General features: G+C 37.4%; 1 protein-coding gene across 4 annotated transcripts in view; it reads left to right on the plus strand.

Moving 5' to 3' along the window:
* The window catches only part of LOC131955186 (solute carrier organic anion transporter family member 5A1), a 79,569-nt gene extending 57,714 nt beyond the window's left edge, over positions 1-21,855 (plus strand). For all 4 annotated transcript variants that reach the window (XM_059319202.1, XM_059319205.1, XM_059319203.1 and 1 more), the window contains exons 6-14: positions 14,121-14,285; positions 16,115-16,195; positions 17,145-17,262; positions 17,617-17,797; positions 18,656-18,849; positions 19,143-19,207; positions 19,524-19,652; positions 20,355-20,452; positions 21,566-21,855. In XM_059319202.1, coding sequence (XP_059175185.1) covers positions 14,121-14,285; positions 16,115-16,195; positions 17,145-17,262; positions 17,617-17,797; positions 18,656-18,849; positions 19,143-19,207; positions 19,524-19,652; positions 20,355-20,452; positions 21,566-21,850 — 1,316 coding nt within the window. In that variant the 3' untranslated portion in view covers positions 21,851-21,855. The remainder of the gene's footprint in view (positions 1-14,120; positions 14,286-16,114; positions 16,196-17,144; positions 17,263-17,616; positions 17,798-18,655; positions 18,850-19,142; positions 19,208-19,523; positions 19,653-20,354; positions 20,453-21,565) is intronic.
* The last annotated feature ends 258 nt before the right edge of the window (positions 21,856-22,113 follow it).

Below are 22,113 nucleotides of genomic sequence, written 5' to 3' on the forward strand. Positions count from 1 at the left end.
ACAGGACCCCACACCTTGTGTTTACTGTGTTACACACATACAAGAAAGAGGATCACACTCGTGTATTGCAATAATCTGTGGTTCTCACACGTTTTACAGCACAGGACCTCTTACCTTGTGTTTACTGTATTACACACATAAAAGAAAGAGTTTTGCTCTCATTGTATTGCAACAACAGTGGTTCTCAAACTTTGTACAGCACAGGACCTCATACCTTGTGTTAAGTGTATTACATACATGAACTAATGAGGATCACACTCAGTGTATTGCAACAATCAGAGGTTCCCACACTTTGTACAGCACAGAACCTCATTCTTTGTGTTTTCGGGTGGTTCATAAATAACAGAAAGAGGACACCCTATATTGCTTCTACCAACGGTTATCACCCTTTGTACAGTAAATAACCTTATTTTTTAACCAGTGGTTTGGACCCTTATTCCGTATTAAACCAGTGGTTTACATCAAAACTCCCCATGTCTAGAATCCATCAACCAATGTCTGGTAAACATAACAAGAAATAAAATCCTTTAATTAGCTCAAATGCTGCTCAAAATTATTACTGAAATAAAAAGCTCTATTTCCGGCTACTTGTAAGATTCAGAATACTCATATTTGCTTGAAAAGAAAATATCTCTTGTTATTTTTTCATTTACCCTTCCTGTCTCAGGGTTAAACCACTGTCAAGTTAAAAGCAACACAAAATATTCGATTATTGGCGCCTTACAAGGATTGTAGAGATTGGTTCTGTAACGATTATTCGAATATCGTTTTGTTAAATAACAAAAAGTCCTATACCTCGCAGCTTGTATTCCATTAAAAACAGCCAAGTTTTTCTCTGTTTGAATGGCCGGTGGAGTTAACCCTTGGAGAGATCGATGTCAACAATCTTAAGTCGTCTTCAGACAAGAGAAAAAACCCTCATCTTTACATACTTTCATCCTGCCGTCTCGTCTTCATTTTTTTTTTTTCCTTTCCTCCTCTGGCATTTTTTTCTCTTACATGCAGCCTCTGGTCGTCTATTCCTGATTATCTCTATTCTCATCTTCCTCTTTGTTTTAACCGTCTAAAGCTTACATCTCTTATTTCTTCTGCCTTCTCTTCAAGTTTCTCCTTCCCCCCTTTTGATGCCTCATCCTCCCTCTTCTCCGGGGCCTTCTCTTCCTCACATCTCCTCCCTTCCCCAGGATACCTCCCTCCTCGCCTCTCTTTTCTTTTTCCCGACCGACTCATCCTTACATCTCTCCTCCTCTCCCAGGATGTCTCCCTCCTACTAACCCCTCCCTCCTTTCTCCCGGGCGTCTCATCCTTTCATTCCTCTTACCACCTTCCCTCCCCTGGTTATCTCAGTCATCTTCCTACTTTATTCATGCCGTCTCATCCTCTTATTCGTTTCTCCTTACCACCTTTACTCCTCCCTCCTTTCTCCGGGCGTCTTCCTCTCATCCTGATTCCTCTCTCCTTCCCTCCTCTACTGCCTCCCTCCTCACTCCCCGCCCTCCGTCGTCCGTCTGAAAAGATAAGTTTGATTAGTTTGGTACCACTCCAATTTCTCCATCTCCAAAAGGCCGCTAGCTTGTTTGTACTCCCCCCCTCCCCTCCCCTAAAGTTATTTTTTCCCCTCGCTGCTGGGCAAGGTTTGTTTACATGAAAGAACTACTTGAGACCGGTCTCACGTGCCGTCTTTAATTCTGGTCTAATGAAGAAAAGACATTCCTCAAGAGTCGGGCCTCAAGAAGATGTCATTTAAGTGGAAATGGGGATTTACATTTATTTTTAGTCCGCTGTTTTCGGGTGATTTCGAGAAGTTTAATGTGGAGATGTCTTGGTAGCTGTTGTAAAAAAACAACTTTGAAATTAGATTGTTTTTAAACTGTTTTATTTGTTTGTTTTTCTTGTACGTGATGATTGAGCATTGATTGTTTCGGTAGTTTTTTTTTTTTAAATTGTTGTTAAACGAAAATAAAGTGTTGTCTAATATATATTTAAAAAATCTTTTTCTAGTAAGTGTGCGAGATCAAAAGAGGTTTCCTAAAAGAAATAATTTTCGTGCGTATGAACAATTAAAAACAAACAAACATCACAAAACAAAAAAACCAACATCAAATGAGTTTCGATGGCAATAAACATAAAAAGCCGAACCTTCTTATATTATGTTCTATGAAAGTTTTGTTTGATACTTACACTGGCCATGTATTTTTTTTTTAATTTTACTTCAAAGCATTTTCCGACGTGTTCTTATTGATTACAGTAGCAAAATAAATTGGTTGTGTCATTGGCTGATGTGCTGGCTGGATTAGGCCAGTGTGTGAGGTCGATGGGTTGGAAAGGGTTGAAAAGGATTGGGTTGTTGGTTTATGGAGGAGCGTTAGATGGTTTCTCGAGGCATGGGTTGGATAGGGTTGGGTTGTGGTTGCAAGTATGGACTGGATATGATTAAATAGGTGGTTCATGTCGGGGGGTTGGGAGGTTGTTTTAGACGTGTGTTGTACAGGGTTGGGTGTTTGTTGCGTTTATGGGTTGGATAGGGTTGGGTTGATATTGTATGTATGGGTTGGATAAGATATGGTGGATGTTGCATGTATGGATTAGATTGGGTTCGATGGTTGTTTCATGTATGCATCTAATGAGGATAGACGGCGACTTAATGTGTTTTTTTCTTTTCGTGAAACATACAACACCGTCTTTGTTATAAGGCAACATATTTTATGAGTTGTCTTAGGTTCTTGCCTAAGCCACAAGAGTTTAACTAGGACTAACCACTTACCTGAACAACATTTCCCTAGCTGCCGTTTTCAAGGTGATGCTGACATTTGTAACTTCTAGAAAGACAGGTAAAAAAAAAAGGAAGGAAAGCATTTCTTGAATGGGAGGAGAGAAAAAATATATTCTTATCTGCCACATGCGATAGGGAAAACCCGGTTAAATCTAAACAAGTTTTTGTGAAGTTTTTTTTTTTCTGTTAGCCAGACATGAATAGCCTATAGCCGCGTCATCCCGTCCCTAACATGTTCATTTCCTCTGATGGCCAATAAATGCCGGTCTGATCTTCGTCTCCCGAGCTGCCTTTAATTAATCCCAGCTCAGTAAAATTAAACGATCTTTTGCATGTCCGTGTTGATGTTAATCCAGGGCTGATCCTCACGTTGCCTCACCCCCCCCCCTTCAGCTTCACACGCCGTTAATGAGCGGCTGGGTCGTGAGACCCCCCCCCCCCCCCAGCACAGCCGCACCCAGCAGCGAGATACACATTGATCCCCGGGGACACGTTAGGTCTAGGGCGGTTCCAGTTCAATTTCAAGTGATGGACGACACAAGACGACCGAGGTATCGGTGGACGCTCGGCCGTCAGTCCCTCGTTACTCGTTAGCGGTATAGGGGTTGTCGAGTTCCACGCATTAGAGGTCTCGGGCCGAGGGCTTCTCCAGTTCCATTCGTTTAGAACTTTAGGTCACGGGCTTTAGGCTAACTCGATTCGAGCCATGGGCTCCTGAAGTTCAAATCGTTAGCGGATTTGATACATGGGTAGCTAGAGATCCAATCTTGGCCATGGGTTGCCAAAGTTCTAACCGTTAGCGGTCTTGGGCCATGGGCTTTTATACTATAATTCTAATCGTTAGAGGTCTTGGGCCATGGATTGCTAGAGATCCAATCTTTAGCGGTCTTAGGCCATGGGCTTTTATACTATAATTCTAATCGTTAGAGGTCTTGGGTCATGGGCTCCTTCTCACTTAACACGGTCTTGTGCCACGGGCATCATGTTTCACATGATAGCTATCTCGGAATTCACACGTCATTTTACACAAACATGTCTGGATTTCAAAAATAGTTTTATTCCTTATTCAATTTAACACAGAAGTATTTTATTCAACTAACTGCGTATTGGGGTTTTACAGATGTAAATTATGATGACAGCTCGCCCGATGCTGTGCATATAAAGGTGCGGTGTGTTTTGAAACGTCAACAGTTTGTGTGTAGAATTCTTCTAGAGAATTCGATAATTCCAATGTGTTGAATAAATAAACAGCTCGGGTCATTGAGATGTATGCGTGACTGGCAAGCCGGAGAATTAATTACCACTTGGTGTGGTCAAGATGATTAGCATTAGAGATTTGATTTAAGAGATTTGTGTGGGTTGATAGGTGTGTAATGTATTTGTGTGGCTAGATCGATGAGTGGTGTAGATGTGTGTCTAGATAGTGTGTAATATATATGTGTTGGTAATCAGATTTGTGATATATTTGTGTGATTTGTGTGCGTAAATATGTTTGGGTTTTATTTGTGTGAGTAAATAGATTGGTGAGATGTTTTGTGTGGGAAGATTCAAATCGTATCCCCATTTAACCCTAACCATTCCATTAACGTGCCGACCTAGCCATCTTATTGATGTTTCTGCACGAACAAGTACTCGCTGATCAAGACACCCCCACCCCCTCTCCATCATCCACACCACCCCCTGCCACCTCACCCCTACCTATAATGTCAGCAGAAATCTTCATCATCCCGCCCATTCATCCTGTCGGCCAATAATTATTGGTCCATTATCGACCTCTAGTCCTCTCTCAACGTTTCATGACACCCAGCAACTTAATCACCACTTATCCTACTAATGTTGTCAAGAATGATCAACCACGTTCAACTAAGGAACAGTTATAACATACAGTAATCAACGTCATTTGTCTATAGAAGCAATAATCAACATTATTCAACTACAGAACAACCTTGACCAACTATTTTCAATATGAGTGATCTATCGAACCGTTCTAACATAATAAACACCATTGATCAATAGGTACCAATCAACATCATTGATCGATGGATACTACAATCATCATTCATCGATAGATACTACCTTCAACATCATTGATCAATAGATACTTCAATCATCATTCATCAATACTACAATCAACATCATACATCAGTAGATACTGCAAACAACATCATTGATCAATAGATACTATAATCATCATTCATCAATACTACAATCAACATCATACATCAATGGATACTACAATCAACATCATTCAACAACTAAAGAACTGTTCTAGCAACAATCATTATCATTGATCTATCGAACTGTCCTAACATACAATTTTCGTTATCATTCAACTACAGAACCGTCCTCAGCTACAGTTTGTAACACCATCTACAACAACGATATCTCATACAGTTGTACACATCCTACTACTTACACTTACTCCTCAACCTAGCAACTATGTTGGTCACTCTACAACCAACAATCTCATGTCACTGTAAGGGATGTGTTTAGTCGTAACCCAAGCCACGAGAGAGAGGAACACTCCCTAATTGTCTAGCACCCCACCCCCATAGATCGAGAGAAAACCTGATTGAAAATCGATGGGGTTGTTCCAATGTAGTGGAGGGTTCTCTAAGCTAAGATAAACAGCAATCGCTTCGTCATCGTGTCTCCTTTCACTCATCTTTATCAGCTGAGAGGATTAGAGAGGATGTTCTGATGATGTCTGCATATAGGGGGCCTTTTTATCTGGGGCCCTGATATCTGTATTACCCGGATATCATGACTAGTTATAACATTTTTTTAAATTCCTGAATAAACTTGGGTTTACATATGTGTTATAGTTATAGACAAATTTGATTTTTTTAAATTGAAAAATTGTTTTCTGTTTATTTTTAAATCCCTCTAATGATAGATTGCTTGTCCTGATTATCCATTGTAATAAAAAAACAAAAACAATTACATTGCTACATTGAACCTACACAGTTTGAGAGCCATTGATTTATACGATGTTTTTTTTTTCCTCTCACGAAGAACAATGTCATCATGTGTTATTGGATATCAGCAGCTTAGTAAAAGTGCACTCCGCTCACTTGGCAACAGTGAGTCGAGTAACTGGGACGTCTTTAAGCTTGCTGTGTTTGCTGTCTGTGTGTGTGTGACCTATATTCTCCTAATTTGACAGTTGCCATAACCTGGCATTAGCGGGTCATCATATGCCGTTAATTAGGTCACCGCCAAAAGCGCGGGTTCAGCGTATTCAAGAGCTGGTTTTTTTTTAAAGCGTTTAGTCAATGCTAATCCGCTTAGTGCGTTGTTTGTTGAAAATAGATACTGGGAGGGGGGTGAGGGGGGGGGGGGGGGTTCTAGGGCTGATGTGGTGGACACGAGATTTAAATTTAGAGTGTTACGTTTGTTGGTTAGCATTAAGACAAATGAGATGGCATATCCGTAGAATGTCAAATACAGATGTCTGACGAGTTTACGGGTTAAGTCGTCTGCTGAGTGTGGTCTGATCGTCTGCTGAGTGTGGGATGGTCGTCTGCTGAGTGTGGGATGGTCTGATCGTCTGCTGAATGTGGTCTGATCGTCTGCTGAATGTGGTCTGATCGTCTGCTGAATGTGGTCTGATCGTCTGCTGAATGTGGGATGGTCGTCTGCTGAGTGTGGGATGGTCGTCTGCTGAGTGTGGGATGGTCTGATCGTCTGCTGAGTGTGGGATGGTCTGATCGTCTGCTGAGTGTGGGATGGTCTGATCGTCTGCTGAGTGTGGTCTGATCATCTGCTGAGTGTGGGATGGTCTGATCGTCTGCTGAGTGTGGTCTGATCATCTGCTGAGTGTGGGATGGTCGTCTGCTGAGTGTGGGATGATCGTCTGCTGAGTGTGGGATGGTCTGATCGTCTGATCGTCTGCTGAGTGTGGGATGGTCTGATCGTCTACTGAGTGTAAAATGATCATCTGCTTAGCGTGAGATGATCGTCTGCTGTCTATAGAACGCCCATGTGTTCATCTAGCCCCAATGACCAGCTCCCATAATCTCTCTTCTGTACATGTAGCTTCTAATAGATTCTTAATGGACCACGTCCTTACACCAGCTATTACGTGCGGTGTCAGCTCTCTTCTCTACATGTAGCTTCTAATAGATCCTTAATGGACCCCGTCCTTACACCAGCTATTACGTGCGGTGTCAGCTCTCTTCTGTACATGTAGCTTCTAATAGATTCTTAATGGACCACGTCCTTACACCAGATATTACGTGCGGTGTCAGCTAACTTCTTTACATGTAGCTTCATCTCTCTTCTGTACATGTAGCTTCTAATAGATCCTTAATGGACCACGTCCTTACACCAGCTATTACGTGCGGTGTCAGCTCTCTTCTCTACATGTAGCTTCTAATAGATCCTTAATGGACCACGTCCTTACACCAGCTATTACGTGCGGTGTCAGCTCTCTTCTGTACATGTAGCTTCTAATAGATCCTTAATGGACCACGTCCTTACACCAGATATTACGTGCGGTGTCAGCTAACTTCTTTACATGTAGCTTCATCTCTCTTCTGTACATGTAGCTTCTAATAGATTCTTAATGGACCACGTCCTTACACCAGCTATTACGTGCGGTGTCAGCTCTCTTCTGTACATGTAGCTTCTAATAGATCCTTAATGGACCACGTCCTTACACCAGATATTACGTGCGGTGTCAGCTAACTTCTTTACATGTAGCTTCATCTCTCTTCTGTACATGTAGCTTCTAATAGATTCTTAATGGACCACGTCCTTACACCAGCTATTACGTGCGGTGTCAGCTCTCTTCTGTACATGTAGCTTCTAATAGATCCTTAATGGACCACGTCCTTACACCAGATATTACGTGCGGTGTCAGCTAACTTCTTTACATGTAGCTTCATCTCTCTTCTGTACATGTAGCTTCTAATAGATTCTTAATGGACCACGTCCTTACACCAGCTATTACGTGCGGTGTCAGCTCTCTTCTGTACATGTAGCTTCTAATAGATTCTTAATGAACCACGTCCTTACACCAGCTATTACGTGCGGTGTCAGCTCTCTTCTGTACATGTAGCTTCTAATAGATTCTTAATGGACCGCGTCCTTACACCAGCTATTACGTGCGGTGTCAGACCCCTAACACGAGCAAGCATGTCGTCTCACCCAACGTGTCATTGATTGATGAGCGATGATCGTCTCTTCGTTTCCTGAGCAGACCTTGTTGCTCGCTCGCCATCGGCAGTCGAGAAACTCCGCTGAAATCTGATAAATATTTTTTAGCGCTTCATCTGACACGTACACATTCATGCTTCTCCTTTAGAGTCAGCTTTTTTTGTACTCTTGGTGTACCTCGCTACTGAAAGAGCACACATAGCAGAATACTACTTGACTTGAACCTGTTATTGTCTTGAAATTGCGAGGATACTCACTGTTTTATTAGTATTTACTTGACTTGCAATTTTTCTGTTTAGGTTATTTAAAAGAACCAACCATTGAGATTTCAATATCTGAGTAATCATCTCTGCCCTTCATTAAAAACAAAGGCCTAGCTGTGTTTCCTAATAAAAAAAAATAAATAATTTGTGATGAGTTAAAAATAGATTAGTGTACTCCAACAGCCATTAGGGATCGTCCGTAAATGACGTCACGTTTTTTTTCCCCTAAGATTTTTGCCGGCTTCCTTACCATCAATACACATTATCCGTCACATTTCAGCTTACCCCCCCCCCCCCCCCCCCCCCTTCAATTGTTTTAAACATGTTTCCATCTAAAGTATTTACTGAGCTATGTCCATGACAGGTGTATTTATCTATTTCTGTTACAAGTTACAAAATTAAATCTTTAAAAAAAATTGAAACTATTGCTAAAAAAAGTTAAAATAATAATTTTTTTACTGTTAAATGCCGCAATGAAAATTGGCTCTTACCCTGGTTATACTTTCTCCCCCACCCCCCCCCCCCCCCCCCCCATGGGGTAGTGACATAATTTATGAGCGACCCTTGAACTAGGGTATTGTTGCGAGCACTCTTACATAGATGGAAAGTAAATGTAGGCGAGCTTTAATTAACTTCTCCTTTTTGTTCCTATCAGCTGTTGTTCGCATGTAAACACATTCCCCATCTCGTTTAGTTTCAAGTGGATCCCTCTCTCATACATCACGGCATAAACAGATCACTTCCGCCAGCCCGTTATTTACCTTCGTAAAGTGGAGAGCTACCTTTTGTTTTGTTCAGTAGACATACTACTATACCCTACCTACCCTGCCTACAGTTAGACCCGGTGGTTTCTTGTTGATTTTTTTTTCTCTTTGCTGCAGATTTGAAAATAAACAGAGCTGTTTGTTTTTAAAGTTTATCTATTCCACCCCAAACCCTCCTGCAAAATGTGATAGAAAGAAGAAGGCTGGTTTTATTTCATTTTATCTGCAGATAGCTAGCTTAACGTGAGTAGCTAGTCTCGACTGAAAGTTTCTACTGACTCTCTACCTTTTATGCCACCTTTATATACACTGAATACACACTTTTATGTGGAGCAGTTTTAGACCAAGTTACTCATTACATGTACTATTGTATGTTATCAACACCGACTTTTGTGTCTAAGTTGTGTCTTTAAACACTGACCCATGTGACTATGTGATGTGTTTAAAGTTTAAACACTGATCCATGTATCTATGTAATGAGTAATGTGTTTAATTAAACACTGACACAGGTGTCTATGTAGTGTCTTTAAACACCGACCCATGCCATATATCCATTTTGAGCTTTCATACACCGACTCAACCCAACCTCTCTTATGTTCCCACCCCATTTCCCAGCCTCGCCTATGTTCCCACCCCATTTCCCAACCTCTCCTATGTCCCCACCTCCATCTCCCAACCTCTCTTATGTTCCCACCCCATTTCCCAACCTCTCTTATGTTCCCACCCCATTTCCCAACCTCTCCTATGTTCCCACCCTATCTTCCAACCTCTCCTGTATGTTCCCACCCCATTTCCCAACCTCGCATATGTTCCCACCCCATCTTCCAACCTCTCCTGTATGTTCCCACCCCATTTCCCAACATCTCTTATGTTCCCACCACCATCTCCCAACCTCTCCTGTATGTTCCCACCCCATCTTCCAACCTCTCCTATGTTCCCACCCCCATCTCCCCATCTATTTTCTATGTTCCAACTTCCTCTTCCAATACCTTCCACAAACCCACCCCCACTTCCATTATCATTTCCCGCTCTGTAAATCAGTGCCTCCCAGTGGGATTGATTAACCCCCATTAATCATACATGACCAAACAGAAAGAAAACAATCCACCCACTCAATGAACCCATCGGCTTCCCTCAAGCCCTGTCATCCCAGCACTACAGCCCACATTAACCCTTTTCTCACCAGTCAAACCAGGCTGCTGGCCAAACTTTGCTGTATTTACCAGGACCACACTAAAGGGTTAATGGTTATTGCATTGTTCCACAGCATCACTAGTTCTCTGTACCCAGCTATGAGTCCACTATGTCTCACAATTTATTGTATTAGGTGCTGGACTAAATCGTATCTAATTTACTGCAGTAATCACTTCAGCTGTTAATTTCATCTCTAAAACAAAAACCCATAGCAGCTTGCTTATCTCATCAAAAGCTCTATCCAAATGTGATTCATTAATTGGATTTAATTACTTCCATTTATATTTTTAAGTAGCGTAAAAAGAATAAAATAATGGCGAGGGTATTAGCAGATGATGGATCTCTATTTCTTTGATTGTTAAGCTCTGGGTGTGTGCCAGGCTGTTAGTAAATAAACCAATGTTTACCATTATCACCAGATGTGTTCAAAGATACATTTCCACAACAGTACTATAAACCAATGTTTACCATTATCACCAGATGTATTCATAGATACATTTCCACAACAGTACTATAAACCAATGTTTACCATTATCACCAGATGTATTCAAAGATACATTTCCACAACAGTACTATAAACCAATGTTTACCATTATCACCAGATGTATTCAAAGATACATTTCCACAACAGTACTATAAACCAATGTTTACCATTATCACCAGATGTATTCAAAGATACATTTCCACAACAGTACTATAAACCAATGTTTACCATTATCACCAGATGTATTCAAAGATACATTTCCACATCAGTACTTAACAAGCTGCACACCTAATGGACTCACACAAATAAATAAATTAGTTTTTGTTTTCCCCTCTGTACATTTGGTACTGACCTGATTAAGTGTCACATATTCTGATCCGCTTAGTTGAAGATTCTGACCCACTAAGTGGAAGATTCTGGCCCACTAGGTTGAAGATTCTGACCCATTTAAGTTGAAGATTCTGACCCATTTAAGTTGAAGATTCAGACCCACAAAGTTGAAGATTCTGACCCATTTATGTTGAAGATTCTGACCCATTTATGTTGAAGATTCTGACCTATTTATGTTGAAGATTCTGACCCACTTACGTAAAGATTCTGACCCACAATTTTTTTTTTATACTAGTTAATGAATTATTTAGACCCACACAACAATTATACTGACCCCCACGTTCAATTTGTCAATCCTACTTAAAAACATCTTAGCCTCACCTACATTTAGTCAAGGTAAAAAAATGTTCTTCATATCACCTTACTGTAAACAAATCTCACATTATTCCTGATTAGCATACTCACTTAATTCACACAATCTGGTTTTAGATGGCAGTAAACCAGAGAAATGAAGAATTAATGAGATGATAAATTATGCATGAGCTGACAGATGTCCTGTTTTGGTGGTCTTGTTATTCCCAGTCATGTTGTGGACTGTTTTAAGTGGGAGGGGAAAACTAGGTTCAACTTAACTATTGCATCAAAGTAATGGGTAGATTTCTGAAGTGCATTATAAAATAAACCATATACAGTACTTGTGTGTATGCTGACATACATATATATAAATATACATATATATATAAATACACACACACACACACACACACATATATATATATATATATATATATATATATATATATATATATATATATATATATATAAAATATACAAATACTTATTTATATACACATACTTACACATTTATATACATACAGACTTATATACATGCACACATACTTATATACATACACACATACATATATACATACACACTTAAATACATACACTCATACATAAATGGATTCACACATACAAGATGCTTTCACCCACATACATCTATACATAAACACATACATATATACATTCACACATACACACATACACACATACATACTTGTATACCTGCACACACACACACATATACACATACATACTTGTATACCTGCACACACACACATATACACATTCATACATGCACAAAGGGCAGCATCATGGTTTTTTGAGTATGATGCAAGTCTTCAAAATGCCACCCTTTTTTTTTCTTCTTCTCCTTCTTTAAAAGAATCCTTGTTGTTATTTTGCTGGTTCCCCCAGCCCCTCCACTATGTGTGATAGTTACTGTGACTGTTGAGTGTAATATCAAGAAGTAAAACTTACAGAGTGTTGTAGCTGATAAGTTTAGTAAATAAAACCCCTGACCTTATCTCCTGTATACATTAGCCTTGTTTCATGGTGTTGACACATAGCCCTTGTCTCTGTCCTTACATTATGCCTGGTTTCCTCTGTGAAAGAATCCCATTAAATTTGTATGGTGTCCTTGTGAAGCTCAAGTGTCCTTGACACCCTTTCAACTGCTGTGGTTACGTCTTTACCTCATTTTATCACCTGAAGGTCACATGTTTTATTGCTATTGTATTTTGTTGTGACATAAAAACTTGTCATAAAATTTTTTTTAAAATTGATTTTATAAAAAATATCTGCTGATTGGGTCTTGTCTTAGAGTAGAGACTTGTTAAATGGATTTTGGAGTTGAGTTAAGATCTTGTCAAAAGAATCTTTTCTTATAGATCATGTCATATAAAGCTTGTCTTATATCTGTAAAAAAAGTAAGTAAAAGTTCCCTTTCAAACGTGACGGTATACGGGGCAAGTGAAGAAGAATTCACTTGTTTCTGTGACGTCGGCATATGAAGGGGTAATGTGATATCTGTAGAAAGAGTTAAATGTTTTAATAAGATTAATTGAAAAACACAATGAGTTTTGTTTAAACTAAGAAATGCATTTATTCTATTTTTTTTTTATACAAACAATAAAGCAAATACTATATCAAACTCAATTACCTAGGGAATTAATTGTGTGAACAGATACTGACCAGCTTCATTTACTTCCCCATTAATTTTTTGCCTGGAACCAAACTGGATATTCTAAGGCCAGAAGGTACCTGCTCTACCACTTAACCCACTTTGACCAATAAATATATTTTGTGTAAAGATGTTCTGGCAGCTCAAATATTTATCTCTCTGAAAGTTAACCAGACAACTATCTTGTTTTGACAATAGTTTTTGTCTGTAATTTGAAAGAAAATCAATTGCTATTGTTTAAAAATGGTCTTAGAAAAAGTGTGCTGAAGCATCTTCACTAGTCTGCAATTGAAATTGAATATATGACAAACTCAATGGTTTAAGTGATGTGTCTATTCATGAAGTACATTCATAAGCTCTTAATTAATTATGTATGACTGAAGTTGTCAGTAAATGTTAGGGGTTAATGTAATTGAAACTGTTCATTGTCCACTTCTTGTTCTTTGTTCTTAATTGTAATGTTGGACAAATTTTCAACACCACAATTAGGTATCACATGTTATGTGCTATATAGGCCATTGAGTCCAATTTCAACCTGTTTTTCTTTTAAAGGATTTGCTTTTATAGCCTTTATCTATCCAAGAACAAACTACAAAGCAGCAGTTGTTCAATTTTGTAAATGTCTCTCCTAGATGGGCTGCTGTCCCCATCTATCTAGCCTCATCTGAATGGGGTTTTGAGCTTGGGACTTCTTAGTTTAGTAACCATGAGCTTTACACATTAGACTATGTAAACCTTTGATGGTCCACAGAAACGGTGTTGTTGTTGACAGATGTGACTGAGACCTTTGATTGTAATCTAATTATGACCTTTGATTGTAATATGATTGAGACCTTTATATTATTGAGACCTTTTAATGTTCCCAGAAATCCCCAAGGCTATGTAACATATAAACTGTGTTGTTATTGACAGATATGATTGAGACCTTTGATTGTAATATAATTGTGACCTTTGATTGTAATATGATTGAGACCTTTATATTATTGAGACCTTTTAATGTTCCCAGAAATCCCCAAGGCTATGTAACATATAAACTGTGTTGTTATTGACAGATATGATTGAGACCTTTGATTGTAATATAATTGTGACCTTTGATTGTAATATGATTTAAACCTTTTAATGTCCCCAGAAATCCCCAAAGCTGTGCTGCATCTGTTGAAGAACCCAGTGTATGCCGTCATGTTGCCAGCCATTTGCTGTGAGATCTGTATAGTCAGTGGGTTTGTGGTCTTTCTACCCAAGTATCTGGAATCTCAGTTTGGTACTTCAACATCACTGGCTAATCTTTTCACAGGTAAGTTTTATTAACTCTAATACTGTACTTACTTAAACAGGAAAAAATGTGTTTTGTAAATCGGAATACTGGTTTATACAGAGATGTAACTTCCCCTTTTTGTAAGGAAATCATATTTTTCTCTTTGTAAATAATTTAAAAGAAATATACAGCTGTGACATTAAAAAAAATTGCATTTAGGCCTAAATTTTATTTACAATAATAATTTTTAAATTAATCATTTTACCCTGGAGAAACCGAAATTGTTGTTAGAAAAAGGGGTCGGCTTGGTCAAGTCTGTAAAGCTCAAGGTTGCTAAACCGAAAAGTCTCGAGTTCGATTCCTCACGTAGATGAGGTTCGTTAACTGGGGGCAGCCACTCTTCTAGAAGAGGCAACTCCAAAATCAAACAACTGCTGCCTTGTAGTATGTTCTTGGTTGGATAAAGGCTATGGAAGCAAACCCAAAAAGAAAAGCAGGCTGAAATTGGAGTCTATGGCCTCAATGGCGCATAACCAGTTGACGCGTATCCTTAATTGTGTTGGAGGGGGATCCTTTCCAACACTAAAATTAAGAACGAAGAAGAAAAAGAAGTTGTTAGAAACATTGTTTTGTATCCTGTTTCCGGCATGCGAATTTTTTGTTTTTAAATTAGATTTTATTTTGCTGTTGGTAACATTGTATCTTATACACATAGACACGTACATAAACTTCCTTTAAAAAAAAACACGAATACAGAACTATCACATACACAGAAAGAAAAGCATCATTTGTTGTTGATCTGTTCACTATCTAATAAACTGATCTGATTTTATTTTGTTGTTCCAATGTTTGTCTGAGCTATTCTGTTTGTATTGATCCTGCACAGCGCCTAATCTTTTGCCTGTCTGTCTTGTCACTTGAATTCTTTTTCTCACAGCAGGATGGGAACCTCCCAAAGGTCAGACAACTCCAGCAATAAAGCAGACATTTGTTGTTTTTATTTTGCTTTGGTAAACATCGAATAGCTCATTATTATCTTCCCTTGGATCATTCAGATTTTTTTTTCTTCTGTGTAAATGTCATGTTGGTTATTGTTAAGGGATTGTTTTAAATTATCCTTTTGTTGAGTGTCTAGTATTACCGAACAAAAACATATCTGTCTTTGATTGTTTCTGTTATATAGTTTGACTTACCAAAGGATCTAAGTGAAAAATCTTCAAAGACTTACCAACATATATGAAATGTAGGTCTAGAAATCCTGAATTAATCTTGTTTAGTTTTCTTTTGCGTTAGAGAGCTAGACTGCTAACTCAAAACGTCTCGAGTTCAAATCAGGGTTAAAGTCATTATATGTTCCTGAGTCTACCCAGCTCTGATAGGTACCTAACTCAGGTTGGTGAAAAAAAGGCATAGTGCAGACCACACTATCTCTTCATATGCCGAGGTCACAAAACAGTTGAACTCTACATCACTTGCCCCATAGACTACCATGCTTGAAAAAGAAGCTTAACTTTATTTACTAGTTTTCTTTTAGTGTTCATGAAATTGTCTATGTAAAAATAGGGGTGTGTTATAGCCAGAGTGGATTCAAATCCACTATTCCATATAGCAAAACTACATCGTCTACTTGGGACATTGAAATAACATTAAATAACTTTTATGACATTTACTAAAGGAGAAAAGAATTGGGCTATCTAAAAGCAACAACAATATTAATTAAAACCAAAGGAGTTAAGGTTTTATTTGGTTAATCTTGCAATAATTTTGTTTGTTTATTATCATCTTATGGAAAATGTGTTTTTTTTACAACAAAATTTTTGGCTGTTAGGATATTTTTTCCCTTCTCACCTGTATCAATCATGTCTCAGGTGGCATTGGCATTCCTGGTGCAGTCATTGGCATCCTCATAGGTGGTTATATTCTAAAGAGATTGGCACTGTCCCCAAAAGGTATTTTTTTTGTCCTTGTAATGTAATGTAGTGGTTTTTGTTTTGTTTTCCATGTTTTTTGTGTGTTGTGATGGATCAGCTGTTCCATTGTTGAATAGGAAGGTACACAGGTTTGTTTCATGAACACGTGTTGACATAACAAGTTGTGGTTAAAGTTTTTTACTTACCAGTGTTGAAACAGAATGCTCATGTAGTGCGTAATTTACACTATCCGTTGTTTTAATGAATGCAATAAGATATATTCATTAGCCACAGATGGTCGAGACATTATTGATTAGAATATATTTATTAGACTTCTGTTAGTTGTTGTTAAGTTACATATAATTAATATTTATAAGCACCTGATACCCCTAATGTCATCTTTTAGGGCTGATATATCCCAAAATATATTTTAATTAGAAAATTAAGCCTTTTATTTGGTGGGAAATACAAAAAATTATAATTGACACTTGAAATGGTGTTAAGCAGATTAAAGCTGTTTGTTAATAGCAACGCTATTTCAACACATGATCTTAAATGTGACCTTAACCTTGGCCATATCAATGATTCTGTTTAAAAAAAAACCTTGATAAAATAATGTATTTCTTTACCCGTGTTTATGCGAGATTCTAAACATTAAATTAATTGGTTTACTTTCCTCTTTTGATGTTTGTATTTTCTTATCAACAGTTGATTAAAAATAATTTTGTAAATAAAACATTTTTTTTGGTACAACTACTGATTGAAAACTGTTTTCTTTGGTAAAATATTTTTCAACATTAATTAAAAACTTGTTTGTGTAATTTAAACATTTTTTCAACTTTGATTAAAAGAAATTTTGCGTAGTAAAATATTTTTGGATTGTTGATTGAAAGTTGTTTTGTTTAGTAAAACACTTTTTCAACTGTTGACTAAAAATTCTTTGTGTTTTACTTCACCATTACATAACAAATTGTATTGATTTCGTCAGGTGCCATCCAGTTTGTACTTCTCCTCAACACACTAGCCCTATGTGGCTTCTCTTTCTTCTTCTTCATGGGCTGTGACAACCCTAAAATAGCTGGGGCTAACTTTCCATATTTTAACAGGTTTGTTCAGGCAAATACCATCCTTATTGCTTTCAGTTTAATTATCAGCTTGTCATAAATGACCTCATTTTATTATGTAAATTAAATAACTTAAAAATGTAGTAAACAATTTTAGCAGTTTAATTATTAAAAAATAATTTTAATCAGCATTACAGAAATTCTTTGCTGTATATTTATAGCCATTTTATTTAGTTTGGTTTTACTTTTCCCAGTCTGTGGTTAGGTTTTAAGTTAAAATAGTTTTTCTAGTCTAATTTTGTTTTTATTTTACAAATGTTTTGTTGTACATGTTGATGATGTTGTTTTTTAAATAAAATATTTGTTTGGATAACAAAATGTCTACCCTCCCACCAGTTCTGGCCATAAAATATTCGAGGCCAACCTGACGTCCACGTGCAACCAGAACTGCGACTGCTCGCCCAACCATATCCAGCCCATCTGCGGCATCAACGGCATCACCTACTTCTCTCCGTGTCACGCAGGCTGCACAGGGTCAAACCACTTCTACGACCCAGGCAGGGAGGAGAAATCTTATGTAGGTTTCAACAAGAGTTACCTCTAGTTGTTTACTTGTTACCAATAGTGACCACTAGTGACCACTAGTAAATGATGTGTCCAACACTGACTGTTATTAAATGACCTGCCTAACCACTATTAAAGTGCTTCTGTCCAACACTGACCACTATTAAAGTGCTTCTGTCCAACACTGACCACTATTAAAGTGCTTCTGTCCAACACTGACCACTATTAAAATACCTCTGTCCAACACTGGCCACTATGAAATGACCTGTGGGTAATGCTAAACACCATGAAATGACCTGTGGGTAATGCTAATCACCATTAAATAACCTCTGTTGAACTATCTCCGTCCAACACTGACCACTATGACCTGTGTCTCTCAAAGGCACTTAATGGTGCCTGCAAGAACACACACGAGAGGCTGCTATTACATTACATGTGTCCAACACTGACCGCTACTAAATGACCTGTGTATAAAACTGACCACTATTTTCTAATACATTTTGAAACAGTAATTTTAGTAATAGAAAAAAGTAAATTTTTGTTTGTTAAATTTTAATTCTAATTTAAATAAATATTTAGCTATTCAGTACAGTTATTCTTGCAATTGTCTTGGTAAGCAAATCATAGCCAATTATAAATAAATTAAAATTAGTGTTACACAATTAGTCACATTTTTTCTATGTTAAACTACTTAACTTTTGTTAGCGCTATAGCACATACGTTCATTTTATACAGTGTGATAGGCTACAGATAGACTATGAATAAGAAGGGTTACTAAATTAATTTATTAATAACCCACACATTTTGTTTTTATATTTTGCACATGATTAAGCCAACTGTTTATTTATAGACAATTATTTTCATCTGTCAGAACTACAGTGGCTGTTCATGTATAAGCTTAGGACCAGCTGACCACTCCAACCACGAGGTCATCATATCACCCATGGCAACCAGCGGCGCCTGCAAGAACACGTGTGAGAGGTTGTTGCCCTTTCTCATACTGCTGGTGGGGATGACGTTCTGCGTGGCTGGTACTCAAATGCCACTTCTCATGGTGACGTTGAGGTGAGTTTATGTGGGGATGACATTCTGTGTAACTGGCACTCATATAGCACTGAGTTTATGAAGTGAACAACATTTTAATGTTACTGGCCTCTTCTGATGGTGATGCTTTGGCCACTTGGTTTGATTCTTATCAAATGACCATACCTTTATTTTTTAAGTAGATATCACCAACATCAAACCTTCAAACCTGGTAATTAACTTTAATTTTGGAGTAAATGATAGGATTGTTTATTTAATATCTTTATGTATATAAGATTAATTTGACTAAACAAAAAAAATTCATTATTTAACAGATCTGTGGCGACAATGGAAAGATCATTTGCTCTCGGATTGCAGTTTGTGATGATGAGGTTGTTTGGTAAGATTTTTTTTCTTTTTAACAGATAACTTCACACACAATAATTTTGGCTGTGGATATAAAAAAAGAAAAAACTACAGGCGCTTTATAGTCATATAACAGTTTAACTTCATCAGTTTCGTCATGGATTAAAACTTGTAAAAACAGTGCCAATGTATAACATTGAACATAGTAATTAAACAGTGTCTTCTAAACTTGGATTGGCCAGGTGCAAGCTTTATTAAAATATTTTCATAAAATATTTGATTTAGTTTGTATATGTATGAACTGTATCAGCTCCTTGCCTACATCCAGATTTTTATTTTCTCTCCTTCAGCTTACATTCCTAGTCCAATTTTCTTCGGCAATGCCATTGATACATCCTGTCTTCTGTGGAGCGTGAAGTGTGAGCGGAACGGTTCCTGTCTACTGTATGACATCGTCAGGTTCCGTTATAATTATGTTGGTGAGTAGAAGCTACTGGCTACCTGTCACTGTGTAGGGGTTACTTTATGTTGTGAACTGTGATTTCAAATGTATAGAGATTATTGTTAAATGAAGAGAATAATGTTATAAGCTTAATATTATTTTAATGTCCAGACTTTACAAATGTATAGAGATGGTTGTTGTAATTATAGAATAATGTTGTAATTATTATTATAGAATAATGATGTTGTAATGATAGAATAATGTTGTAAACTTAATATTATTTTAATGTCCAGACTTTACAAATTTATAGTGATAATTGTTAAACAAATAGAATAACCTTGTAAAAATATTATTTTAATGTGCAGACTTTACAAATGTATAGAGATAGTTGTAATGACAAAACAGTTGTATCAAACATAAATATGATGCAGGGTCAGAGGTCACCTTATCTAAGTCCCTGTTACAGTTTGATAGACTGCAAATAGAAATGTTATAGAGAGAATTACCTTAAGATTTAACCTCACCTTCCTCACATTTATGGGTAAAGACTTAGTGAGGCAGTAGGTTATCTATGCTCATGTGTCTTTCATAGCGCTGTATAATCATCATTGTGTTGAAATAACTATTTTAGTGATCTCTACTTTATAGCCCCTCTCTCCAGCATTTGCTTATGTTGTTGTAGTGAGATTACAACCATTTCAAAAGTTGCCTTATGATTTAAAGTGTTTTAAATTTTCAGGAATAGCGGCTGGCCTGAAAGTGATATCAATGTGTTTCTTTGTGGGGGTTTGGTACTTCATAAGGAAAAGAACCATAGCTGAAAATGCTGCCACAATGGTAAAAACAAATGTTTGTTTTGAAAAATTTGTGTTTGTCCAAGTTTAATTTGGTAATGTTTTTGCCTGCCTTTCTTATAAATAATTTTATAGTTGACTTACTAAAACATTTTTAGTTGGTTATTACAGTAAGCTAGTTTGTTTTAACATCTTGTAGAATAATTATTTAAGTTTACTACAGTGATGATTTAAGTTAGTAGAAAACCCCTTTAAAGCCATATGGGTAGATGAAGTAGAGTTCACCCTTTTCTCTGACCTCATTATATTATGTGTTCAGCAATGTTCACCACTTTACTTTTTCTTGAGTGTACCGGAGCTTGGAGATCCAGGAGGTCCAGTAGACATTTTATAAGTAGACAGCAAGTCATTGCCAAAGCAATTTTTATGTTCTAATTCTCAATATAAAGTAGACCTTTCAAAGTTTGCAATCAGTGATCACGACTTTTAATTAGTTGTGCTTTACTTCCTTGTACATGCTAGATACCTATTAAAGCTGCCTAGAATATGAAGATCATTGAATCTTTAAATTACAGACAGTTACAACCAATACAGTTTTTGTACTAAAACTTAGCTACTTGTCATGTAAAAATTAAAAAAAAAACACAGCCAGAACTCAAAGAGTCTGTGTTTTACTAATAACTTTACCTTCACCTTAACAGTATTACTCAAAATATAAATAAATCAATACAAAGCTATATTGTATGGTTTAACCAGCATACTTATAAGAACCAATTAAATTTTTTTAGCTGTGGATAGAAAGAAAAAATTGCACAAGTGTTTTTAAGTCATATAACAGTATAACAGTTCTATCATAATTTTAAACTTGTAAAAATAGAGTCAATGTATAACATTCTTATAATCATTGTTCTGTTTAAGTTGAGTATGTAGGATGTAATTTTATTATCCGCCACAGGTTTTCTTCTTATAATGTTTGTTCTGTATAAGTTGAGTATTTAGGATGTAATTTTATTATCATTGTTCTGTATAAGTTGAGTATATAGGATGTAATTTCATTATCATTGTTTTGTATAAGTTGAGTATATAGGATGTAATTTCATTATCATTGTTCTGTATAAGTTGAGTATATTCAATATAATTTTATTATCCGCCACAGGTCAATACCCACACCAGCTCCCACATCTCAGTGGACAAAACTGACCACAAAAACGGGACGCTGGACGAGGCAGGGAAATTAACTCCCCGACCATCCATCCTCAAGATCAAATCACCAGCCTCACCCTCACGACAGGGCGCCAACAAGCCCCACGGCCAGCCCCACCAGAACAGGTCCCCGTCAGACAACGGCGCCGTCGCCACAGTCGACGCTGGGAACCTGACCGACATCAGAGTCTCTGACTCAGTTAACCCAAACATTCCACTGAAAGAATCTATTTTGTGATCGCAGTTGGCGTTGTATGTCCATCTTCTTTAACAATAGGCAAGGCTTGTTGATATAACTTTGTTGCAGTAAGGCAAGATGAGCTATGAATTTTTGCCGAATGGCAAGATTCTTGAATTTGTTGATGTAACGCAAGATTCTTGAATTTGTTGACGTAAGGCAAGATTCTTGAATTTGTTGATGTAGCGCAAGATTCTTGAATTTGTTGATGTAACGCAAGATTCTTGAATTTGTTGACTAAGGCAAGATTCTTGAATTTGTTG

Source organism: Physella acuta, unplaced genomic scaffold, assembly GCF_028476545.2.
Source record: "Physella acuta isolate Inbredline_101_S28 unplaced genomic scaffold, ASM2847654v3 ptg001058l, whole genome shotgun sequence".
Taxonomy (NCBI): domain Eukaryota; kingdom Metazoa; phylum Mollusca; class Gastropoda; family Physidae; genus Physella; species Physella acuta.